Source organism: Barbus barbus (genome assembly GCF_936440315.1).
Source record: "Barbus barbus genome assembly, chromosome: 13".
In the NCBI taxonomy this organism is placed as follows: Eukaryota; Metazoa; Chordata; class Actinopteri; order Cypriniformes; family Cyprinidae; genus Barbus; species Barbus barbus.
Window position 1 is genome coordinate 27,025,916 of NC_136741.1, and position 23,696 is coordinate 27,049,611.

The 23,696-nt window shown below is 35.9% G+C and overlaps 1 protein-coding gene across 1 annotated transcript in view; it reads left to right on the plus strand.

Moving 5' to 3' along the window:
- LOC306879319 (chemokine-like protein TAFA-2) overlaps positions 1-23,696 on the plus strand; it is an 85,912-nt gene that overhangs the window by 44,748 nt on the left and 17,468 nt on the right. The window contains exon 2 of the mRNA XM_079432151.1: positions 12,179-12,285. Within this exon, the coding sequence (XP_079288277.1) occupies positions 12,180-12,285 (106 nt within the window). The 5' untranslated portion in view covers position 12,179. The remainder of the gene's footprint in view (positions 1-12,178; positions 12,286-23,696) is intronic.

Consider the following 23,696-nt stretch of genomic DNA (forward strand, 5'->3'; position numbering starts at 1 on the left):
TCAAACAACTGCATAGCAACACCCTGGCCATGTATGTCGATTTGATTTCAACATGTTCTCATGAAGTCTTCATACTTTTTAATTTATGAATAAAAAATATTAAATGCTAGAAATATTGGTATTAAAGAAGCCTATTCAAGCTTTATTTGATGTGGCTTGATGCATGAAAAGCTGTAATATTTAGAAATATTTTATTAAATATTATATTTTAATTGTTTTTAGTTTTAGTATTTTGATTAATTATAATTAAAATATTTTGAAGTGTAATTTCCACAAAATTGTTAAAAAGATTAAGTAGCAAAACCAGTTTTTAACAATGATATTAATGATCGATCAATAATAATTGATTGCCAATAGTAATTGATGAGAATCGAGCACTAAAACAGAATATTAAAATATATTTAAATAGGAAAACCATTGTACAATTGTAAAAATATTTAGCGATAATATTGTTTTGAATAAAATACTGTAAATGTAGCCTTGATGAGCACAAGAGACTTCTAAGACATTTATTTTAAATGATTTTTGTCTGGTATTAAATAGGGATTTGGTGGGGCAAACAAATCCAGCGATGTGTTTTTGTTGGGTTTTTTGGGGGGGTAATTGTTATGGTACTGAAAAGATAACTGTCACGTCTCGTGGAGAAAGCAGGAGTTGCAACTTAAGGTAGAATTGACTTTTAATATAAACAAAACATAGGGTACACAAAGACCAGCAACAAAGTAGAACGGACAAACACGAAGAGAAAACTGAGGGTATTTGTAAAGGAGAAAACAAAAGGCACTAATGAGATGATTAAGGAACTCAGGTGCATGGAATAATGAATTAACTTAACAAGAACAGGAACATAACCATATAAGGAAACTCAGGAACAAGGACAGGGGTAAAGCAAGGAAAAACAATCCTGACAATAACACATGCAAGATTTAACTGGAAAACAGAAAAAAAAATATTTGAATGCAGAAAAACATACGTCTCACTGAAAGGTGGTGGTGTTTTCACCTGGTAGATGAAAAAAAAACAATATTGTTGATTTTGATTGAGTGGTCGTGGATTGCATATACGACTTTAAATAATTAGATTTTATTTTTAGTTAAAAATGAGGGCACTTTGCACTCTATTTAGTGATTTCTCTGGAACAGAGAGTGGGCTGCAGTGCAGAGCAAGGTGGATTGAGTGTACTGCTCTAGAAAACCATACCAGTTGAATATGTTTGAGTCCGTAAACCAGCTTAGGGTATCAAAAGAACTTGAACAGGACAAACACAATAAGAGAATCCTTTCCCACTTAAATTGTTAGTGTGTAATAACTTGCTGATGCCAGAAATTGAATAATCTTAGCGTGGTGGCAAAAGTGTAGGCCGTGGTAATTCTTCTGCTTTATTTGTCGTTCTATTATTCCTTCTTCTTACTCATCAAGTGGTGTTTTTCCCATGGTAGAATGGTGTAAACAGCGCCTCTTTAAACTCAGATTATCCTGATAACCCTTTTGTGGACTCTCCTGCTCTCTCTCTCTCCCTTCGCCTGCTTCCCCTTTGCAAGCTGCATTGGTCAATAATGTAAGACTGCATGCTCGCTGCTTCTTGACAGCAGGGCAGCAAATGGAGCAGCGAAACCTGTCTGCTGGTACTTTGAATAATGCAAGGAGGCTGTTCACCAGGCAGAGCTGGTCCAGGGGCACACCGTCTTTTCTTTGCTTGCTGACTAAGACTAATGCGAAGAGAGAAAGATTCCTGATCCTAGATCAGCATTCTGGCTCTGTAGACCTTCACAGCAGGTGTTTTAAAGAGGCCTATTAACACAGCCCAAGCAGGGCTGAGATTTTGTGGTTTGCCTTCCCCTCTTTTGCTTAGATTCAATTCCGCTGCTCGCAACCCATTAACTTGAATCATTTGTTTACTTACTAAAAGCTTAGTGCTTAATGAAACACAAGCTGATAGTAACAGTCCACCAGTTTCTGGAGAACAAGGTTACCGGCGTAATGCATGTATGCTTCTGTCCTGCTAGTCACTACATGTGCATATTCATGTCATATTAGCAATTGGGTAATTCATTGTAAAGATAAATTTTAAAGGTCAAATAATCTTAGGCAAGACGAGTTTATTTATTGCACGGTTAATACACTAATTCAAAGTGCTTCACATAAATAGTAAACATCAAAAGTGAAAAATATATATTTTTTTGTAAATTAATATTGATTTACAATCGGTGAGATAGTGCTAGTTTTTATTACTATTTTGAATCACTTTTTTACTCTTTTTAAATGATGACATTTTGGTAATTTTGTTGTATTTTTATGTTATCTTTTAGTACTTTTTGCTTTTTTGTATTTATAGTTTTCAATTAACGAAAATGTTTATTTTTATGGTTTTAGTTAGCTATAATAACCCTGGTTATAACAAGACAAGTAAATAATTGCACTACTTAAGTTTGATTTTTAAGTTAAGTTAATTTAGTGTTATGGACTGAGCTATGCATTAAATTGATGATTCTATTCTATTCTATTCTATTCTATTCTATTCTATTCTATTCTATTCTATTCTATTCTATTCTATTCTTGTTTTCAATTGTGTAAATAATCAAGTTAAAATGAAGTAAATCAAGTAAAAAGGAAGTTTGTTTCTGAAAGTCTGATGTGCTCTATTTAGTTTAGATGACACTGAATATCTGATCTGTATGATGCAATTTAATTAATTTAGCTTCAAAATCCCTCCCAGAAAACAGGAAAAGTGCATAATTGGAGTGACATTGGCCAGTTGATTTGTGTATCTGGTCAACTGTTATTTGTTAATACAGCCTCGTGTTTTTTTTTGTTTTTTTTTTTGTTTTTACATTTCATAGGTTTAATTTGAATAGTTAGAGACATGTAGACAGGTGAAACCTGGTTGCAGAAAACAGTGCTTCAGACAATGTATGTCATTTATTGCATCATTCTTTCATCTGTGGCAAATGTCTTGCTGTTATTGTCTGTACAGATGACAAGTGCAACAGAAAACACAATTATCGATCAAACTCGCAGTCATAGAGAAAATATCACAGTACATCATTCTGTTTTGGGCATTTCGCCGATACAAACTCTGCAGTATCCAACGCTTCATGGTGGTCTGCTTGTGATGGAAGAGCATAGTGGTCTGATGTTAATTAACAGTAAAAACTGTTTCCTGTTTGAGTCCACGAGAGAGCCGTGAGGTGATTGACACTTGCAAGAACAACAGCATGATGTCATGTGATGCTCAGTTACTCGCTGCAAAATCAACTGCTAATCATACACAAGTGTTATTGAACATGTAAAACTGTTAGAAAGTGTTTTCTTTTCATTGATTAGTCCTTGTACAAGGGTGCATTGTGTGTAGGCCTTTTCCCCATCACTAAATGTTCCCTGTCAAATGTTAGTTTTGCACCATTTATGGTTTTAAATATATGTTAATTTGGCCTTTTTTTCCATTGTTTTTAAACCAAATGCAAAAAATAAAGCACAATAACACTGCAGTGCAAATTAACAATGCAAATACCTGGCCAGTAGGACTGTTGATTTACATTTATAGATGCATTATAAAATTAGACAATGTTAATGTATAAATATATTATACTTATATAAATACTGTATATATACTAAACTTGTATAAATACTGTATACTTAATGGTCATATAAATAAATATAAATATACATATAAATAAATAATAAAGAAAAATAAAGAAATGGAATAATAAATAATATGTTTATTTAGCAAGGGTGCATTTATTGATCAAAAGTGACAGTGAAGACATCAAATTTATATATATATATATATATATATATATATATATATTACAATAAATAATAGGGGAAATATTTTTATTTCAAATAATATATGCTATGGAAATGATGGAACTTTCAAAGAATCCTGAAAAAAAGATCTATCACCATTTCCACAAAAATATTAAGCGGTGCAACTGTTTTTTTTTTTTGGATAAGAATAAGAAATGTTTCTTGAACAGCAAATCAGCATATTTGAATGATTTCTGAAGGATCATGTGACACTAAAGACTGGAGCAATGGGTTCTGAAAATCCAGCTTTGCATCACAGGAATAAATTACATTTTGAATTATATTCAAATAGAAAACTGTTATTATAAATGGTTATAATTTTACTGTTTTTATAGTATTTTGGATCAAACAAGTGCAGCCTTGGTAAGTATAAGAGGCTTCCTACAAAAAAACATTCAAAAAATCTGACCGACTTCTGAACTGTAATATAAGTACTCCATTTACGTTATACTGTATATAGCGAAACCTGCAGACATGGTTTGAGAATGAATGCTGGACCAAACTTGATGACCACAGAAACTACATCGCTAAAGTCTCCATCCAGGACACGGTGTCAGGGAGAAAGCTTACGGCAGTCCGGTCATGGTGTGGTGAAGAAGCCAGTCACGTATCACCATCAAAAACCCACAAAAATCTTTTGAATTAAATCCAAGAATGTCCATTTAATGGCTGTATAGACTATCAGAGAGAAAACTGCTAAATAAAAGGATCTCAAGCCCACTTGGATGAGTCACTTGGCAGCTTTATAATGCCAAGATGTTTAACTCATTTTGGCCTTGTATTTAAATAACAGTATGCAAATGAAAATGCAATTCATCACACAGGTTTTTTCCCCCTTCATACACAACACTCTACTGCAGAGAATCTCAATTCAAGACGTCTTTTAATGCCTCTAAGCAGGTATTTATTTCAACTCTTAACTCTGTCTCATGCCAATTTATAGGTTTCTGTCATCAGCATTAGAGCTTTCAGACTCCAGGGTTCACAGTTAGAAGGAGGAGTATTTTATTATGACTGACAAAAACAGAAGCATAATTTGCTGCTCAGGCAGACACCGTGTCAGCTGAAAAGCACAGGGGGAAGCCTGGAGATCCACTCAGCATGCCTTTGATCGCATTACGACTCTTCTGGCCTTCAATATGCTTTCAATTTGTGTCAGATATCCCCCTCACGCTTTAGCATTAGCATTTAGCAATCATCTGCTTGAGTGAAATCTCGGTCGGCGGAGGAGAGAGCGGTCGGGCTTTGATGAGGGAAAAAATACTGGTAGTTTGCAAACAGGGAAAGTGGGAAGGTTTTTAAAATAAGCCAGAGCCAAATTTTCAGATCAAAGAAACAGTTAAAAGCAGCCTGGGTCGCATACTGATTGCTCTGCTTATTCAGAATGCACTTCGCTGAGGTCCTAGAGACTTTGGCTCGGAAAATGCACTAGATGACGGATCCTAGCTGAATGTTTAATGGCGTGTCGTTTGTCAATGTTGAATATTTTTTTCTTATCCTATATGTTCACGTGCAGAGACCGCTGTTAAGTAGGCCATTTGTAGGTTGATTTTTTTCCCTTTTAAAATGTTGTTCTTGGTCTGACATAGCCACAGGCGTTTTTTAATTCCACAAATAGTGTAGAAATTACATCACCTTTAAAATCAAATGGAATAAATAGAACAGCATTACTGTAACAAAATGTCCCAAATAATGAAACATGACATGATAAAGCACTAAGAAATAAAATGTTAATCACTGTTTTTATTCTAACAACCTGAGTTAGTCCCTCCTACACTGAAATCTCATTGGACCAGCATACTGCTTGTCAAGTATATTAATCATATAAATATGGGGTTGGGTGTAATTGTTGATTGTTGCTGTAATCTGGTTAGGACACAGCTTTAATCTGTTGTAAGAGAATGTGACTGCACTTGTGGTGTTAAACAAGTGTTTTGAGCTTTTATAAGTGTGATTTATTTATTTATTTATTTTTTTTAATTTATTTTTTATTTTTCATGGTACATTTTTATGAACGTGATGATAAGGTCAGTTATTAAACTGGTAAATGCAAAATCTAATTAAAAAATGGGGGGATACATAATTGCAATAATAGGATTAAACTCTATAATTAACTGTTAACTTAATGTAATATTTGGTTTAAAATAAAATCAGGTCGGAACATAATAAAAGGGTTATTTTCTTAATCCATCTACCATTTTCATTTTTCAGCATTTAAAAAAAGTAATTTAAATATAATTCAGAGTATGTAATCTAAATGAACAACTTTGTTATTGAAAAGGTTAACCTAATTATAGCTCTCCCCTGTAAAAAAAATATATATATTTTTTTGTACTGTATTTTTCACCCGTAGCAAAAAATGTCCCCTGATATCACATCATATTTGACATATTCCTCTTGTATCCTCTTGTATTTGACCTTTGTTCTTCAGCGGGACCTCTGAGGAGAGGCCTGGAAAATAAGAGACATTCGCAGAATCCACAGTGCAGTCTGACACAAACGTGTGTGTGTGTGTGTGTGTGTGCATGCATGTAAAGATTTTCACTGTAATTTGTGACATTTCCTATAATTATATGACATGTTTTACTGAGCCTAGGTTTAGTTATATTGGCTTATGAAGATAAGACAACTTGATGCTAACATGTCTTTAGTTTCACTGCTGCATACCAACAGGACCACATCACCTTTGCAAATCATTCCATTGCTCGTTCCAACAGACATTTACAGGTGACTAAAGACAGATTTCCAGTGGCTCAGTGCAGAATCATTCATCTGGAAATGAAGAGTACAGGAGTATTTGTGAGGAGTTTCTGCTGTGCCACGAAGTGGAAAGATTACCCAGAAAACAATGAAACCCTTTGTATTCTCAGCTCGGTGCAATGCATGCAATCAGTCTGCGGTTTGACTTATACAGATGAGATATGCAAGACTTCAACTAGCTTTCCCTGTATTTTAACAACCATTTCTTGAAAAGCCTGTCTTGAAGCTGCAAGGAAATTGATGTTCAACTCTCAAATTCATACAGGTGTGTAATCATGCAGAATTCTTTTCCTTGTGTCTATATTGCATTCCTTTTTTCTCATCTTTTTTCTTATTTTAACAACAAATTGTGAGTATGGCATACCTGACTGTCAGTAAAGCATTCAGCATCAGATATTGTCCTTTGAGTCAGAACCAGAGTGCAAACTAGGACAGTTTTCGACGAGAACAATCTTAGATTCTGCATATCATACATTTCACGTGAAAACAGAGGTCGGGTCATCTATAGGTTTTTATATTAGATGTTTAGCTAACTATGCTATGAACATTTAAGCCGAACAGATTGCAACACTTTAATTCCTTTATAATTTTGACAACTGAAAGCCATTGTTTTGCATATCGGTTTGAACTCAAATGCAGTCGAATCCATTTGTAAAAATCTTCACATATTGCGATTGATTTCACCAACTGCCATCAAATGCTGAGCTTTGAAGTTTCCATATTGGCTGGTATTAGAAGTTTTCACAGCGATTGAACCAAAAGGCTTGTTTTACATGTTTGACAGTGTCAGAAAAAGCATTTTCAAGACAAACACATTTTTGATGGTGTTTCTGATTAAAAAAATTAATCGTATTGTTGAGTCAAGGATAACAATATTGTCTGACAGTGTTCTGTGGATAAATAGATTTGTGTATTGTCCACATTCAGTTACTTGTTCTTTGTTTGGAGCATCAGGAAACAAAAGATCTAGTATTTAAACATTATTTGTTGTTGAAATCCTTTGAAGAAAATAGAATATTTGGTTCACAATAGACTAGTTCCTATGAAGTGAAAGCTTAATTTAGGCAAATTCGCAACCATGTTATCCATTCTGTTATATATAGTCCATTTAAAGGCATAGTCCACCAAAAAATGAAAAATGTCATCAGTTAATCTTCATCATGTTGTTCCAAGCCAGTATGACTTACTTTCTTGCATGGGACATAAAAGGAGATATTTTGAAGAATATTGGTAACTAGAAAGTTTTAGGATCCCTTTGACTTCCATAGGAAGAAATATACAATGGAGTTCAAAGGGAACAGAAACTGTTTTGAGATGGACTATCCCTTTATTATATTTAAATGTTCTAAATTTAACAACCAGCTAATAGGGTCACAATAAAACATCTAATGTGATATTTATTTGATGAACAACATGTTTTGAAAGTTTTGAGTGAGCATTTGTAGGAAAAGGAAACTAATACAGTACTTCAGACCCATTTTGAATCCTATTTGTGGAAATTGCATAGCGCCCAAAAGTCTGTTTTCCCCTCCTGGCTCTTGCTTGTCAAGGCCCATCAATGCTGCTGTGGACCCATAACTACACCTGAGGCCCTCCTTTCTTCCTCTGTACACTTCTATCCCTCTCTCTTTCCTTTCAGACCTTCTCCATCTTTGATTCCCCACTTCACCCAGCAGATGTCTAGATCTTAAGTTGCACTCCTGCGGTTGGCGAGCTGGCAGACGTGAGCCTCGCGTGCCCGCTTCCTTCGAGCCCTGTGGGGAAACGCGCCTACCTGGGCGGCTCTGTAATTTGGTTTTCTCTTCGCTTCTTTCATATGAGCACACTTACATCCACGCAGCAAGGTCAAGCGAGTCTGGAAAACTTGTATGACTCTACATCTGCAGGATTAAATGCATTTACCGCCTCCGTTCAGACGAAGAGGGTGAGTTTGAGAACTGGAGAAAGGAGAGATTTGACGAGAAGGGCCAAAATAAATATGTCAGACATCTTGCCATCTGCACGAGGGGCATTCCAAAGGGACTAATTAGCCAGCCGTGGTGGGCTGGATTGCTCGTTTGAAAGTGATTCGCTCTTCTTGGGGAAAACAGGTGGAGGAGTTTTTTTTTCCCTTCACTTACTTTATTGCGTTTGAGTGGTTTGGCAATTGCACTTTTACTCTTAATGCTTGTTCTTCTTTGAATATTTTATAAAATGCCTTCATTGGTGTCTTTAATGCTGTCAATCAGCTGCTGTTGTTGGTGTCCCTTAGGTGTATAGTGTTTTACACATATTGGAGCGAGATGATGAGTCAGGGGAGAAGCCGCTTAATAACTTGTTGGTTCTTTCCTCCCTCTGGTTTATGTGTTTATATGCTTTAAAAGTGAGTCATACTGCCTTAGAGGTTGCAGAGAATTGTGGGCCCACAAAGGAAAGATGGGTTTTGGATCATTTGATAAGTATACTATGCTTATTTCTTCAGTATTTTAGTCTCTGCAGTGTATTATTATTATAATTTAAAATAGCTATTTTCTATTTGAATATATTTTAGAATGTAATTTATTCATGTGATGTCTTCAGTGTCACATGATCCTTCCGAAATCATTCTGATATGCTGATTTGCTGCTCAAGAAATATTTTGTTTTATATCAATGTTGAAAATACATTTTTGTGTAATCTTTGATGAATAGAAAGTTCAAAATGACAGCATTTGTTTGAAATAAATCTTTTGTAACAGTTTATATTGTCTTAGCTGTCACTTTTGATCAGTTCAATGCATCCTTGCTAAATAAAAGTTGTAATTTCTTAGAGAAAAATCATACTTTTCAACAATATTATATACATTTACTGTTTATGCATTGTATATTATGTATACTATGCACAGTATGCAAATTATTGTACTACTGTTTGAAACGTTTACTGTTGCGTAATGTATACAGCTTCACATATTAAGTTTTATATTAAGTCATATAATGCATAGTATTTTATTTGAACATAAATGAATAACAAGATACCTCGATCATACCCATAATAAGACCATGTGTTTTGAAGCAGAGGATTTGATTGGACGACATGAGGGCTTGTCAAAGATGACATTGTTTGTTTCTTAACACGTTAAAATGCAATTGAAGGTTTGCTCTGCCCTTAAACCAAAACATGTCCACTCAGGAAAGGGCTGTTGCACACTTGGGTTTGTTAAAAAAAAAAAGTCTCCTATTTACCCATGTCTCTCTTCAATCAATACGCGCAAGCCCTTTGGGTGCATGCAGGGCGACGCCAGCTATTTACAGTGTATATGTTTTCAATATCTCAACTCCAGTGACTTGTCAACAACCTCATAAGCTTGTGAACCCCATCGGCTTTGTGCGGTTATTGCGGGCAGAGAGGCTAATTGTGCATATGGGTGGGAGAAAGAAAGCATGAGAGAAAAAGAGAAAGAAAAGATGTCGGCTTGATGAATGATGCTTATGAGGCTCTGACAATGTATGCAAAGACTTGCATTTTCTAATCAAGTTTAAAAAAGCGCAGATTTTGTTGTTTTTTGTGTTCTTCACTGTTATTGTTTCTCTTAGGAGTTAGGAATATGTTGTAGTTTTGTTATAGACATGAATGTTACCTCAGATTGTGTGGCTTGTTAAGGAGAGCTGTTCTGTTACTCAGACTTGACAGATTTCATGTGGCGAACGATTAACAGTATTCCAAACAAATCTGCCTTATCAACTGCATAACAACACCCTAGCAACCACCCAGAATACATTGTGGCAGTCAGTTTTGCATGTGCAAGCACCTCTGTAGAAATCAAATTCTACTATATATGTATATTTTATATTGATGTAGTGTACATTAACATGTTTAAAGTCTTTTTTGGCTTGCAAAATGCAACACAGATTTCCTCAAATCCAATAGGACTGATTCATAAAACACCTGCCTTAATCAAATCCTCAAATTGGGTTATTCACATGCTTCTGCTGTGGCCACAAAAACCAAACCAGTGTTCTTTTAGCGTAGAGTAATGAAGGACAAAGAAACCTCTAGAGTCAGACTGAATACTGAACATATGCATGAAAGCCTCACAGTCTCTGCCAAACACGCAGGCTCACAGCCCCTCATATGAAGCCAGCCTTTGCTGTAATTTGAGGAGGGATGCTGGCAAAAGACATGAAAAGATGGCTGTGATACTGCTGTTGTCCTCCCTCCAAAAGTAGAACACAAGCTTGACATGGCGGTGCGATGATTGCTTTTGTGTGTTCTGGTCTCTCCGGACCCCTCAAAGACAGAGAGAGAATTACTGGCCTGCAGCCTCTGATAGTATATCAAGATTACTGTGTTTTCCAGACAAGAGCGGACCACCGCCAAAGAGCGAGATTGTGTCACTCGCTAACGCATTTGAAGGATAGCTGATATTTGAGGAAATTAATGGCTGTTTGGAATCGTATCTGCCATGTTCTAAACGATCTCGCTATTTGAGGATTTATGGATCATGTTGTGTTTCGGAGTCATTTGTTTGACTGAATGTGCTGACTGTATTTCAGAATAAAATGGGATATTTGGTCTGACATTTACATGGCAATTGGGCTATGTTGAGTGTTTGAGCCAATTAGAGGAAACTGTAAAATGTTTTGTTTGGCAAATAGGGTAAAATGAGAATGTTTCCTTTCAGAAAATGGCATGGTGTTACATTAAAGTGAACAAGAAATCAAAATTGCTGTTTCATGACCTTTTGTTTCAACATGCCCTGATAATTTACACAATATGAGGTAAGTTGTCACAGTGACAGGTTAACAGGTTTTTCAGTTCAATTTTGGACTGTAAAACAATGAAAAGGTAAATGTAACATTCAGAAATATAAAACCACTGTTTTGGCTATCAAATATTGTGATTTATAAATTGAATGATGAATTATATAATTTAAAACATGTATCTGACAACTTTCCTAGGACTATATAAAACATTTTGGTTAAAACCTACCTCTATTTTACTGTGTTGCCTGAAAGTGCTAATGCGGTTACTGCACCTATGTCCTTGTTTAAATTGTTAACAAATATCCTTTTTTTTTTTTTGCATATCCAGATTGGTTTTTCAAAGTCTGGACAGCCAAAAAAAATTTAAAATAAGTAACACACAAAATTAGATTTTTTCAAATCTGATTCAAACTGCATTTGGATTTAAATCAGAATTTTACAGATGCATCTCATTCTAGATCATTGGTCTCAAACTCAATTCCTGGAGGGCCACAGCTCTGCACAGTTTTGCTCCAACTCTAATCAAACACACCTGATCCAGCTAATCAAGGTCTTCAGGATCACTAGAAACTTCCAAGCAGGTGTGATTTGGAGCTAAACTCTGCAGAGCTGTGGCCCTACAGGAATTGAGTTTGAGATCACTGTTCTAGATGCTCTGACTGCTCAAATTTCAAGTCACCTTTTGCGTCACTCTTAACGCAACACACAATGATAACATCAAAATCAGTAACGGAAATGCCAGTAAGTATTCAAACGAAGCCGAAGTCAGAACATTACAATATATACCAGTCTCCTCCGTCGTATTATATTTCCCATATATCGTTGAATCATATGTTAATTTCTACGCCTAAGTATAAACACGTATGGTGTGTGTGTGTGTGTGTTTGTAGGATGCGGGAGCTGCAGCGTGTGGGCAGGAGATTGCTGCTTTTGGGCATCTGTCTGCTGTCTCTCTGGGGTCAGCTGAGTCTGGCCTCAACACATCGCAGCCATATTGGTGAGTTGCATGCAAACATATACACATTAACTTTAATGGGAAGCATTAGCGGAAACAGACTATCAGCTGAGATTTTGCCCACTCGGCTGCTGTGTTTAGCATTGAATGAGCTTGACTTCCAGTTTCTGAAGTCCATTTTTTGCTGTTTGTTGTACTAGGGGTTTAACAACCTTGTGCTACTCATTTTCAAGATGACCCACTTGACCTTTTGAATAAATAATGTTCCAATTGGATTGAATAAAAGCAAACAAAAAGATCTGCACTTGTTTTCTCAAGTTGGAGATGCAGGAAGAATCTGTTGAATATCCATATTTTTTATCTCCAGAGACTTATTCAAAGTCTCGAATTATGGATCTTTCTTTCAGTTTTCTTAAGGAGAGTTAAAAAGAGACAAATTGTTGACAAAGCAAAAATATAAAGCTATACAATGAAGGTGGAAAAGAGTTTAATGTGACATTTGTGTTAACAAATCTTTTTTTTCTCTAAATCCTGCGGCCTTAACAATGTAACAAAAATGTTTTGATAAAAATTGTCAATGCAATTAAAAAAATTAAATAAAAAAAATCATTAAAATAAAAAAACCTTTCTTCACAGGTTTCTGTGATTGTTTGTATGGCTGTACAATATCAATTCCATTATAAAATAACAACAACAACTAATAAACAGCTATTATTATTATTACTAAAATTAATAAATAAAATAAGAATTATTACTATTGTAATTTGAATACATAGAAAAAAACATTTTATTTTACATTTTAATATTTTTCAAACCATAAAAACATCATGCTTTTATTTTGGCAGAAAGCCACAGGGAGCCCTTAAAGCTTCTCTATACAGAATATGTGTTTATTTAATTAAATCACAGCCTTTGTGATTTGATCATTGCATTAAGCCATATCGCAATTATGGATTTTGATTAATCATGCAGCCCTAATTATAGAGATATGTTCTTCATTTGATCTCCTTTTAAATCTCATTGGGCCTGTCTTGGAGAAATCATTGAGATATAAAAGCACTGTAGAAAGTACTGTAAAAATACATTTTGTGAGTTTTCTTTCTCTTGATGGGAGGGCAGCGTTAGGTCAGCGAAGCCCAGTTTCCGGCCAACAGGGACGCTAGAGGAGTGTTAGGCTTGTCACAGAAATCTCATTGTAAGGAGAAAGCAGCAAAGTGAAAGAGAAGGAGAACCCTGGGCAAAAGGTGGAAGATGTGAATACACATCGCAATAATGAGCCCCCATCCACAGGGCCCGAGTGGCAAACAGTAGCGCACCAGGAGTGAAAAGAGGAAATCATGTTTGAGCACATACACGCACAGACCTGAGTATATCCTTTCTCTGTGCGCCGAAGGCCACAAAGACCCATTGGGGACAAAGCGAAGCAACAGCGACAATTAATCTCCTGTTATTGAGTCAAAGGCCGACTCTAAATAAAATCATGCAGCTTTTCAGGCACAGCAACAAAGATAGCAACAAGTTTAGGAGGCCCATCCTTCTCCCGGTGGATGTGTATACGTGTGGTATATCGGAGGTAGAAAGGGTGATTGATTAGAGCGCGAGTTGCCCAATCATTCACCCTGCGGTGGGGAGAGAGTAGCTTTCCACCCGACGCAGGTTCTTCGGCTCCAGGCTAGCACAGAACTAATCACAGAGTAACTCCCAGCGGCTCGGGGAGGTCAGGCCAAGGTGTTACCCAGTAAACAAACCTCTTTAGCCCTGCTGTTTAAGAGAAGTGTGGGCCTCATGCTGCTTTAGAGAGTCAACCTCTCAGCACACCCTTAAGAGAGCACAGATCAGCCCAATAACACCACAGGGACAACAGCATTGCCAGGACTCATTAGTTAGTCAAGAGAGAGAGAGAGAGAGAGAGAGAGAGACAGAGAGAGAGGGAGAGAGACTGGGTAAGGTTGGAAGAGGGAGAGATATGGCAACAGATGAAAATCTGTCAATTTAAAAAAAAACATTTGATTATAGATTTATAGATTATAAATTTGAGCTCACTTTGAGAAACTCAAAGTTTAGATTACCAGCATTTATTTCACACAGGAAATAGAAATTTCTCCATTTGCTCATCAATTAAACTCAGTGCTGCCTAGAAGAAACAATTGAGATACAATTTATTTGTAATTTTTTGTCCTATGTGGGTGATCTTGAAGGAGCCGTTGCATCAGTGTAAAATCTCTTTATATAAATTCAAAAAGCCATAAGATCATCTCTTACTGTTGATTAGATGGGATGTTTCCCTCCTCTTCTCCTTAAATAGATGCGTCTCCATATTAATGCACAGCAATCTAGCACTTTCTGATTTGTTAGTCAGTAGCTGCAGGGGGAGATTCTGCAACGCATGCTGGAATAATGGAGGCGTGAAAACCACATTGCAAGAGCTGATTATCAGATTTAATCTGACAGCTGGTCTCTTTTCTTCAGATACAGGGCTTGAAGTGATACACTATGCAGGTCATAAAGTTAGAGATGTAACTGGTTCTGGAAGAATGTTCTGTTGATGTTAAGATGAAATATGGCCCCAAACTGAATTGAATTATAAAGACTATGAGATCATCAGAATATTTCACTCTGCAAACTTGCACATACCCACCTACACTTTACCGCTTGCATTTGTTTAATTACCTTCTTTGTCCAAATAAATAATAGTTGACATCACATTGTCAAGGCTTGGCTTTGCTGGCATAAATGTTTGGCTCAACAAGTACTGCATGTGACATTTAAGTAATAATTGTTTCAGTTATAATAGATGGCTTTTGCCTTTGGGTGATGTTTGACCATTTGTTTGACAACACGGACAAGGTGAAGGAAGTGAAGGAAAAGCAGCCAGCAGTTTAAAAAGCATCCAGGATTGTGCAGAGCTAAGTATGGTAGTAGAGGGTCACTACTTTTTGAAGCAGAAGTATAGATATGTTTTGGTTAAAGCAGTATTTTTCTGTAAAGATGCTTTAAATTCGACGACTATTCTTAAATGTGGATAATAGTAATAGTTAAGCTTGAGAAGGTGTGATCAAACTGGGCCGAGACTGCAAGCATATAAGCTCAAGTAAGCATACAGAAACAGTAATAATCAGTTTGCATTAAATATATTAAGCACTATTTTAACAATTTTACCTTTTGTTCTTTCAAGTCATAGTCAGTGTAAGTGAGCTTGTGTTCCTCCAGCACTAGTTTCTTATCATTATAGCTCATCTGACTTTTCATACAGTAATCCCCGCTCATAAGGCTTCACTCATGAGTAGCATCTCATTAGTAGCCATTGAGACTCCCTGACGGTCAGTCTGTGACTCCGAGCAACATGATTTTTTCTATTTTGGGCCGGAATAAAAGGGGATCATAATGATTTTAACTGATGGAGGCAATTAGCAGAGAAATGCTGACAGAGGTCTAGCGGGCAGTGCTGAGAACAACGCTTTAACATCGCCATCATGAAGCTTTTAAAAATACTCACTGCAGTTTTTAAAAAAAGGCTCACATTTATATGTTCTAGGACCCTGCAAATTTGGCCATCAATTTTGAGATGACATGTGGGGTTTCTGGCTGAATTAAATAACCGTGTTTTGGATTTTTGGGGGCTGAATCTCGTGTGAAGACCCCAATGTGTGGATTAAAGGTGAAGACCCAAATGTGTGTATGCTTTGCAATACCCACTTTGTATGCAACATATTTTATTGGACTGCCCAGCTTTTATTGCTGGTAGACAATGTATTTATGTAGAAAACTCACTTAAAGGGGAAAGGGAAGTAGTGTATGGCCAAGTATGGTGACCCATTTGTGCTCTGCATTTAACCCATCCAAGTGTACAGACAGTAGTGAACATACACCCGGTGCAGTGGGCAGCCAATGCTGTGACGCCAGGGAGCAGTTGGGGGTTCGGTGCCTTGCTCAAGGGTCTCACCACAGTCGTGGTATTGAGGGTCGAGAGAGTGTTGGTTATTCACTCCCCCACCTACAATCCCTGCCGGACCTGAGACTCGAACCCACGACCTTCAGGTTACAAGTCCAACTCTCTATCCATTAGGCCTGCCCCTTAAGATCAAGTGCTTGTAATATACCTTTAATTTTAGTATACCATTTAAAATATAGCTTGACAGTTATTATTACTAGATGTCAGAAATATTGATTATATTGAAAGCAATATTGCATAGTAAGGCTAAACAAGGAAACAAGCGCTGTAATTGATTTCGAATGCACGCATATACCTTTTCATGGTGACATTCAATCAGAGTTTTGGGTTTCACTCTGTTAGCTGCGGCACTGATAATGCAGACAATTTTTTTCTCACGGTTCATTTGCACATCTCCAGTAGAGTCGCATTTCATGGTTTGAGCATGGTTATATTTTCACCCAGCTGAGGATATGTCAGGAAACTCAATATTTCTCTCTCAACTCTAATAAGGAATTCCTTGCTGTTATTACTAGAACAGATTGATGGCCCCAGATCGTAAATTAAAGATATTTGCTTTAATAACTGTCCCTTTGAAACTACCCACTCAATAAGTGCAAGTAATAATACGATATCAATCCTGGAAGACATTTACGAGCAGGCATCCTTCGCTGAAGGAGACGAGGCGAGAGATCTATTGTGAGAGATGCTCCAAAGTGTTTGTGGATTTCTCGGGTTGTTGGTTCCCTCCCTCTCTATATTAGTTTCCACTACACCTCACCCCAAATGTGTTAAAGTTCTGCTAGTTAACCACAATAGGTAGTTGGGCCCAAGTGAAATTGAATGTTTTACTTTTTACATGCACAGTTTTTATAATGAATTCTATCAGTCGTCCATGTAGGCAGTTTATAGCATGCAATGCATTATTGTACATAATTCACATTCAAAGAAGATTATTTTTCTTGTTTTTATTAAGTAAAACAATATATTTTATTTTAATTAATTGTATTTTCTGGTTCACTCTGGAAATGTTGCACTGGAATGTTGACTTAAATTGAGGCAACTGAATTCAGAAAGCAGTTTTCAACCATAATATTAGCACCACATTTAGCAACCAGTGTGACACCACAATAAAAATGAATTATGTTTGTCTTATTTCCAGTGTTGATTCTACATAATATATCAATATAGACCTGTATTTGTGAAGTCAAATTTCTACGCATATGCCTTAAAGGGTTGAAACCCCTGGATGCAGAATCTTACACCATAAGCCTCTCAGTTTACTCAGAGAACATTGGTATGCTAGTGTACTCCTAAAATAGAGCAGGTATTACAGTACCTGTTTAAATTTGAAATGTCTTTCAAAAATATTGATGACTCATCTTGTACACTGCAATTACATTTTACTCAGCATACGGTGGCCTAGTTGCTTAGAAATGTGAATTACCATGAATCTACATAATAGCACATGTTAGACTAACAATATTGCCTCAAATTTTTTTCAAACAAGCCTAAAAGGGTCTGAACAATTGCTTGTTGAACAGTGCTACTGATTGGTTAAGGGTCAGCAAGCTCCCAGCATGCATTACTGCATGTGGTTACCGTTGTACGATTATTGTTGTGCTGTTTGCTTAAAAATTTTTTCACCTTGCTGCAGTCTTGGTGTCCCTGAGTGAGACAATAGTTGAGTCTGAGACTAAAATTTCAACTCCTGCTTCTCTCTCAATTGGACACACATAAGTTCTGCAGTGATTAATTTAGCATTCATATCTTACATGCAGTCTAATCCCTGTCTGGTGACCCACAGTGACCATTTATACTACTAGAAAAGTGATACTGGTTAAATTATGCAAAACAGAATGTTCAGTGCCAGGGAGCGATGCGGTGTTCTCAAATGTGAATTAATTATGACCAGCAGCTACCATACAGTAGGTTAATGACTCTTGAACATACCTCAGTTAAAGTAATTTAAACTATTAAGAATTCATAATTGTAATATTTCACCTCTGGCTGGCGGCAGCTTTGCTCAACACTCATTGTAATTTGGCCGATTAATAATTAGTACTTGCAATATTTGCAATTAGTACTTGCAATAAGAGCTGATAAAATGTAAAAACTGTAACTTGAATGCAATGTAAGTCGCTTTGGATAAAAGCGTCTGCTAAATGCATAAATGTAAATATTTCACCTTGACCCGAAATGGCATAGTTGAATGAGTCAGAGCTAGTCATGGAAGGTTTTATGATGGTTTTGGTTGGCAATCTAATCTGGACCTTGGAAAAGTAACACCTTATGTGTTTGTTATGGGTGATTTAATAATTACAGTTTTATTTTGTGATGAACCATCCTAAGATATCGCATTCGGAGATGTAGATCCTTCAAATCTAAAAGTTGCATTTGAAAACTTCTAAAATAAATGACCATTTAATACAGGCCAAGCAATGTTGTATTTGGATCATGCACTATATTTTATGCCATTCTGGATGGGAGCGAGTTTGTTTATTTCAGTTCATGGGCTGTTTCCTTTCCGCCTCAGTCTGTAGACGACAACACAGGAAGCTGATTGGTGTTGTTTGTTACCACGGCAGCATGTGTGATGACATCTCCCCTGTCAGTCATGTTTTGCAGGCTCAGAGGAGAGTGTATGTGTTTGTGTGTGTACGTGTGCATATGTGAGATATAAAACACTACTGACACTTTGAAGGTGGGGACAGCGTGCTATTTAGAGCAAACATGACTGTAGAGAGCCAGGATGCATTCGGAATCAACGAACACGTGGGAAAACCAACACTGATTTCTCTGCTCATGTAGGTATTAGGATGAATATGGCTCTAAAATGACAAAACGCACTATAAAAGTAGTCCATTTAAGTAGAATTTGTGCATATATGTTTCCTTCAATATTATATCATAATTTAATTTATTTAATCAGCGTTGGGACTTTTGGACTGGCTAGAATCCACCATACTGTAATATTAAACCTCAGCCTTTATAAAGAACGTGTTTATGTTTCACACCGTAATTTTTTTTTCTTCTCCCATTATTTTCCAATAGTGTCAGGTGCTGTGATGCGAATGCTATTCAGGAAAGCTTCTGACCTTGGATGCTCCTCTAATGGATGGGGAAAGTAACTAAATGTTGAAGCTATCGTCTTGAAAGCAGTACAAAACAAGAACACCCAGACAGGCAGGTGTAATAAAAGTCTCAGAAGTGACAAAAGTAGAATTCTCCCTGAGTAAACTATGGAGCAGGCAGGCACTGCTATATATATTTTAAAATTTATAATGATAAAGAGTAAACCTCTCGTAAGTCTTGCTGCCACCTTAGGATGAAAATACTTTTTATTTCTTATTTGCAAGTCACTTTGGGTAAAACTACCTTCTAAATGAATAAATTGTAATATGCCTAATATAATTGCCAGTATTTGGCCATTTTGAAATTATTGGTCAATAGGTATGCTTACTTGGATGATAAACAGAAATATTAGCTCTCCATTGCGTTAGTTTCAGAACCTTTTTAAAATATTTTAATAAATCATTTTATTTATTTATTTAGTACATATTCAATTTATTTTAAGTTCAGCACACAGTATGTGTATTTGTTTGTTTATTTATTTAAGAAAATATTACTTTAAGTTAAGTTCAGCATACTGTATGTGATTGTCGTAAATATAATAATAATTATGATTAATTATAATAATATTTAAATTGTTTTATCTTGCATACAGTGTTCCCACAGACACTTTATACTTATTTAATGTCTTTGTATTATATAACAAACCAAGTGTCATTTATCTTAAAAATATAAGTAAATAAAAAATTTAAAGTTGCATACTCCCAACTCTTTCTGCCTTTCTCCAGACTTAGTGCCATTTCTGAAATGCTGTAATAGCAGTATTCCTCACCTTTACTTTCATCCACCATTTGCCAAGTGCGTGTCAAACGGTGACAGCGACTCTATTAGTTTCATGGTGTTGCTCTTTTTCACAACAACTGAAATGTAATAACATTCAGAGACCATTGACTGAGATAGGTGCATGATTCCTCAAGGGAGGACCATTGATCAGAGGCAGCCTTTAATGGTGCAATGTAGAGATGGATGGTGTTGGACAGAGGTTCATTTGAGCCCTTGGCCGATGTGTTCTGAATCTGTCAGCTACAGCAATCTGTCACCAAACCTTTGGCTTGACCACTCTGTGCACCCTGGTGTCTGGGAAAGGATACAGCAGGGGAAGGAAAGAGAGCCAAATGGATACCGGATGGATCTTTCAAATGGATACCGCTATGACGAATGATATTTACAGAGGGAGAATGGTAAGCAATGATCTGTGGAGTATTTTGAAATCACTATCCCTGCCTCATTAAGCGGTGCGGTTACGTGTTGACCCAGATTGCGAATCAGCGAATGTAATATTTCTCAAACTGTTTAAGCATTCATGTAAATACAGTTTTGTTGATTATCGCATTATAGTGATCTTGCATATTAGGAAAAGATCACTAATTTGTTTTTAAAGAGAAACAATGCCAGCGGAAAACTCCGGTTGATAATGATAATGATGCCACTGGTGATGTCTCGAGGCATCATCAGCGAAAATGGATTTATTAATAATGTTGACTTGTGCTTAAAGGGGTGTAATGTTTATTTGAAGACTGTCTGGGAAATGAACGGACTGTAACTTGAATTTGTAATTAGCAAAAATATTAAGAGTATTTGTTGGCATAATAGAGGGTCAATCAAAGACCAGGAAAAAAAAGAAGAAAAACAGGGAAATTGACCAATTTTAGTCCGTCAATTCTACAATTTTGTGTTACATTTTTATATTATTTTAAAAATGCTAAATAAAAGCATTTGCAGAACTTATGGACATTTTGACCTTACTGTGTGTTGTGAACATTATTTTGAACCTTTCTGTGACAATTCATATAGTGAAAGCCATTAATTAATTTATTATTCTATTTTAATAATTTATTATTATTAGATATTTTTCCCCTCACAGGTGAGATTTTTTTAATTAAAGATTGTTGCATTCTATGTATATACAGTACATTTATGAATTAAATAACATGTATATTAAATATTGAATAATGAACGGCAATTCTTATAGTGAAATCCATTATTTAAAATATTTTAATAATTTAACAATTTATTATTATTATCAGTTATTCTTTCCCCTCACAGGTGAGGTTTTTTATGATTTTCCAAAAATGTTATTTAATAAAAAATTGTGGCATTATCTAATTTTATTATGCATATTATTTTTATGTGCCTATTTTATATAAATTTTAATTATTTTATAAATGTATTATATATTTAAGTTATAACATTTGCATGTTATATATTAAATAATACTAATCAATTATTAAATTATAGTATATTAAATCTCATCTGTGAGGGCGAAAAAAATAATTCAAATTTGGCCTAACATAGCCAAAGACTTTCAGACTAGACCGCTAATATACAGTACAGTACAGTTCCTACCATCAAAAGCAAATGGTTAAACTTTTTTAAGTACTCATGCGTGTTTCTATTGTGTGCTTTTCAATTTCTGTTTACACCAGCATGAGGTTTTGGACCTCTGCCCGGACTCGCTCCTGTTTTGGGAGTGTTGACTTCATATTAGCCTTCGCTAACCACAGAGGTACTTTAGCTGTGTTTGTGTGTTGTTGTTGTTTTTCAGCCGAACCTGGACGGCCGTATCTTACAGGCGCAAATTTGCTGTCATCGCCCCAGCCAGGGCTTTCTACGGGTCGCTATAAGAGTGCATCTTGTGTCAGGGAAAAACACAGTGTATTTGTGTCAAAGATCTGACCCGGTAAAGAACATTTGATGTGACATCTATTCATTTAGACTTTTTAGAGACCCTTTCGCCCCTCCCCGCACCCAAACACCTCTGATCAGGTAACCAGTGTGGCGTCGAGACGGAGCGTTTGATCTTCCATTTCTGCACCCCGCAGATGGCTAGCTCTCCTATCACCTCATAACAATTTCATAAGTGACTTGCTGTAAATTGCCATGGCGATGGTATGGTAATTGGGTTGCCACTCTGCTTCACTTTCTCTCTCTGGTCAAAGAACAAAAAGAGAGAGAAGCATTTCTCTTTCTTTTCGCTGCAGTCACACTGAGTAATAAATGTTAGGACAGACGGAGTGAAAGTGAGCTTGATCACAGAGTCGAGGAAGAAGAGTGCACTCATTTCCTGCTGCACAACTTGGAGAATGTGCTAGTAATGTGCTACTCTGTGCAGTTTACTGAACAGCGTTTTTGGTGCTGCCACCCATAATAGACTTATTTTTTATAAGTTGTTGAAGTTTGATGCTTTGATGGATCTTCACACTGAAATGAAGTCTACAGGCATAGATTAGATGCATGGAAAATTTCTTCTCAAAAAAACATTTCTTAATATTATCAATGTTGAAAACAGTGTTGTTCTTATATTTGTGGAAACCATGATACTTATTTTTTCAGAATTCTTTCAATTGAAAGTTCAAAAGAACAGCATTTATTTGAAATATATTTTTTAAGTAACAATGTAAAACTAATTTAATGCAACCCATTTAATTTAATTTAATTAAATCTTTGCTGAATAAAAGTATTTATTTATTTCCTAAGGAAAAAATATATATTAAAGGTAGTGTACATGCAAATTATAAGAGAAAAGCGGTTATTATTATTATTATTATTAATAATGTGTGTTATCATTTATTTGTGTTATCTATATTTATGTATGAAATAGCCGTGTTAACATGCTTATTGTTTACTTAAATTACTTAAAAATGCATATAGTCAAAAACATAAATATCTTTTTAAAAATAAAAATGCGAACAATTATTCTTTAGATGATGATTATTGTTGTTATTATACAGTAATTAATAATAATAATAATAGATATTTTCTTTTTAGTTAATTACTATTTCAGTCTTATATTTGTGTACCAATACTTTGATTTTCATTACTGTGATACAGCCCTAGGTTTTTTACAGCTAAGTGTAGTTGACGTGAAAAGTGTGACTTCTGTGTTCCTTTTTCTTTTTTTTTCTTCTTTTTTTTTAAGCTAAGGTGTTCTGTGGATGTGCATGTGTGCTCTGGTCAGTGCACCATTAATGAATACTTCATGATGTTATTTAACTCTCGGATGACTAAATCAATATTACCCTTCCTTCTTCATTGAGCATAGAACATTCATGGAGTAACAGATGGTTCTTTACAGCCGTGAAGAGTCAGTCTGTCTTGGACGTATCAGACTCCGTACATCATGCAATGCACACACACACACACACACACACCATCCCTGCTCCATTGAACCGGTGAGGCTGATATTGTCTGTCAAGTGCCTTGGGTAGGAGAGACTACCAAGACTCTGGCGAAGAATGTGTGCTTGGCTCCAGAATGAACCTACCGACTTCATGAATGCTTTAATGAATACTGTTAAGCATGTTTCAGGACAGGTTTAAACCTGCATCTTCCAAGTCAGTATTTGGATGCTTCAGCCTTACTTCAAAAGATTTGGAAGAAGTTTCTGCTTC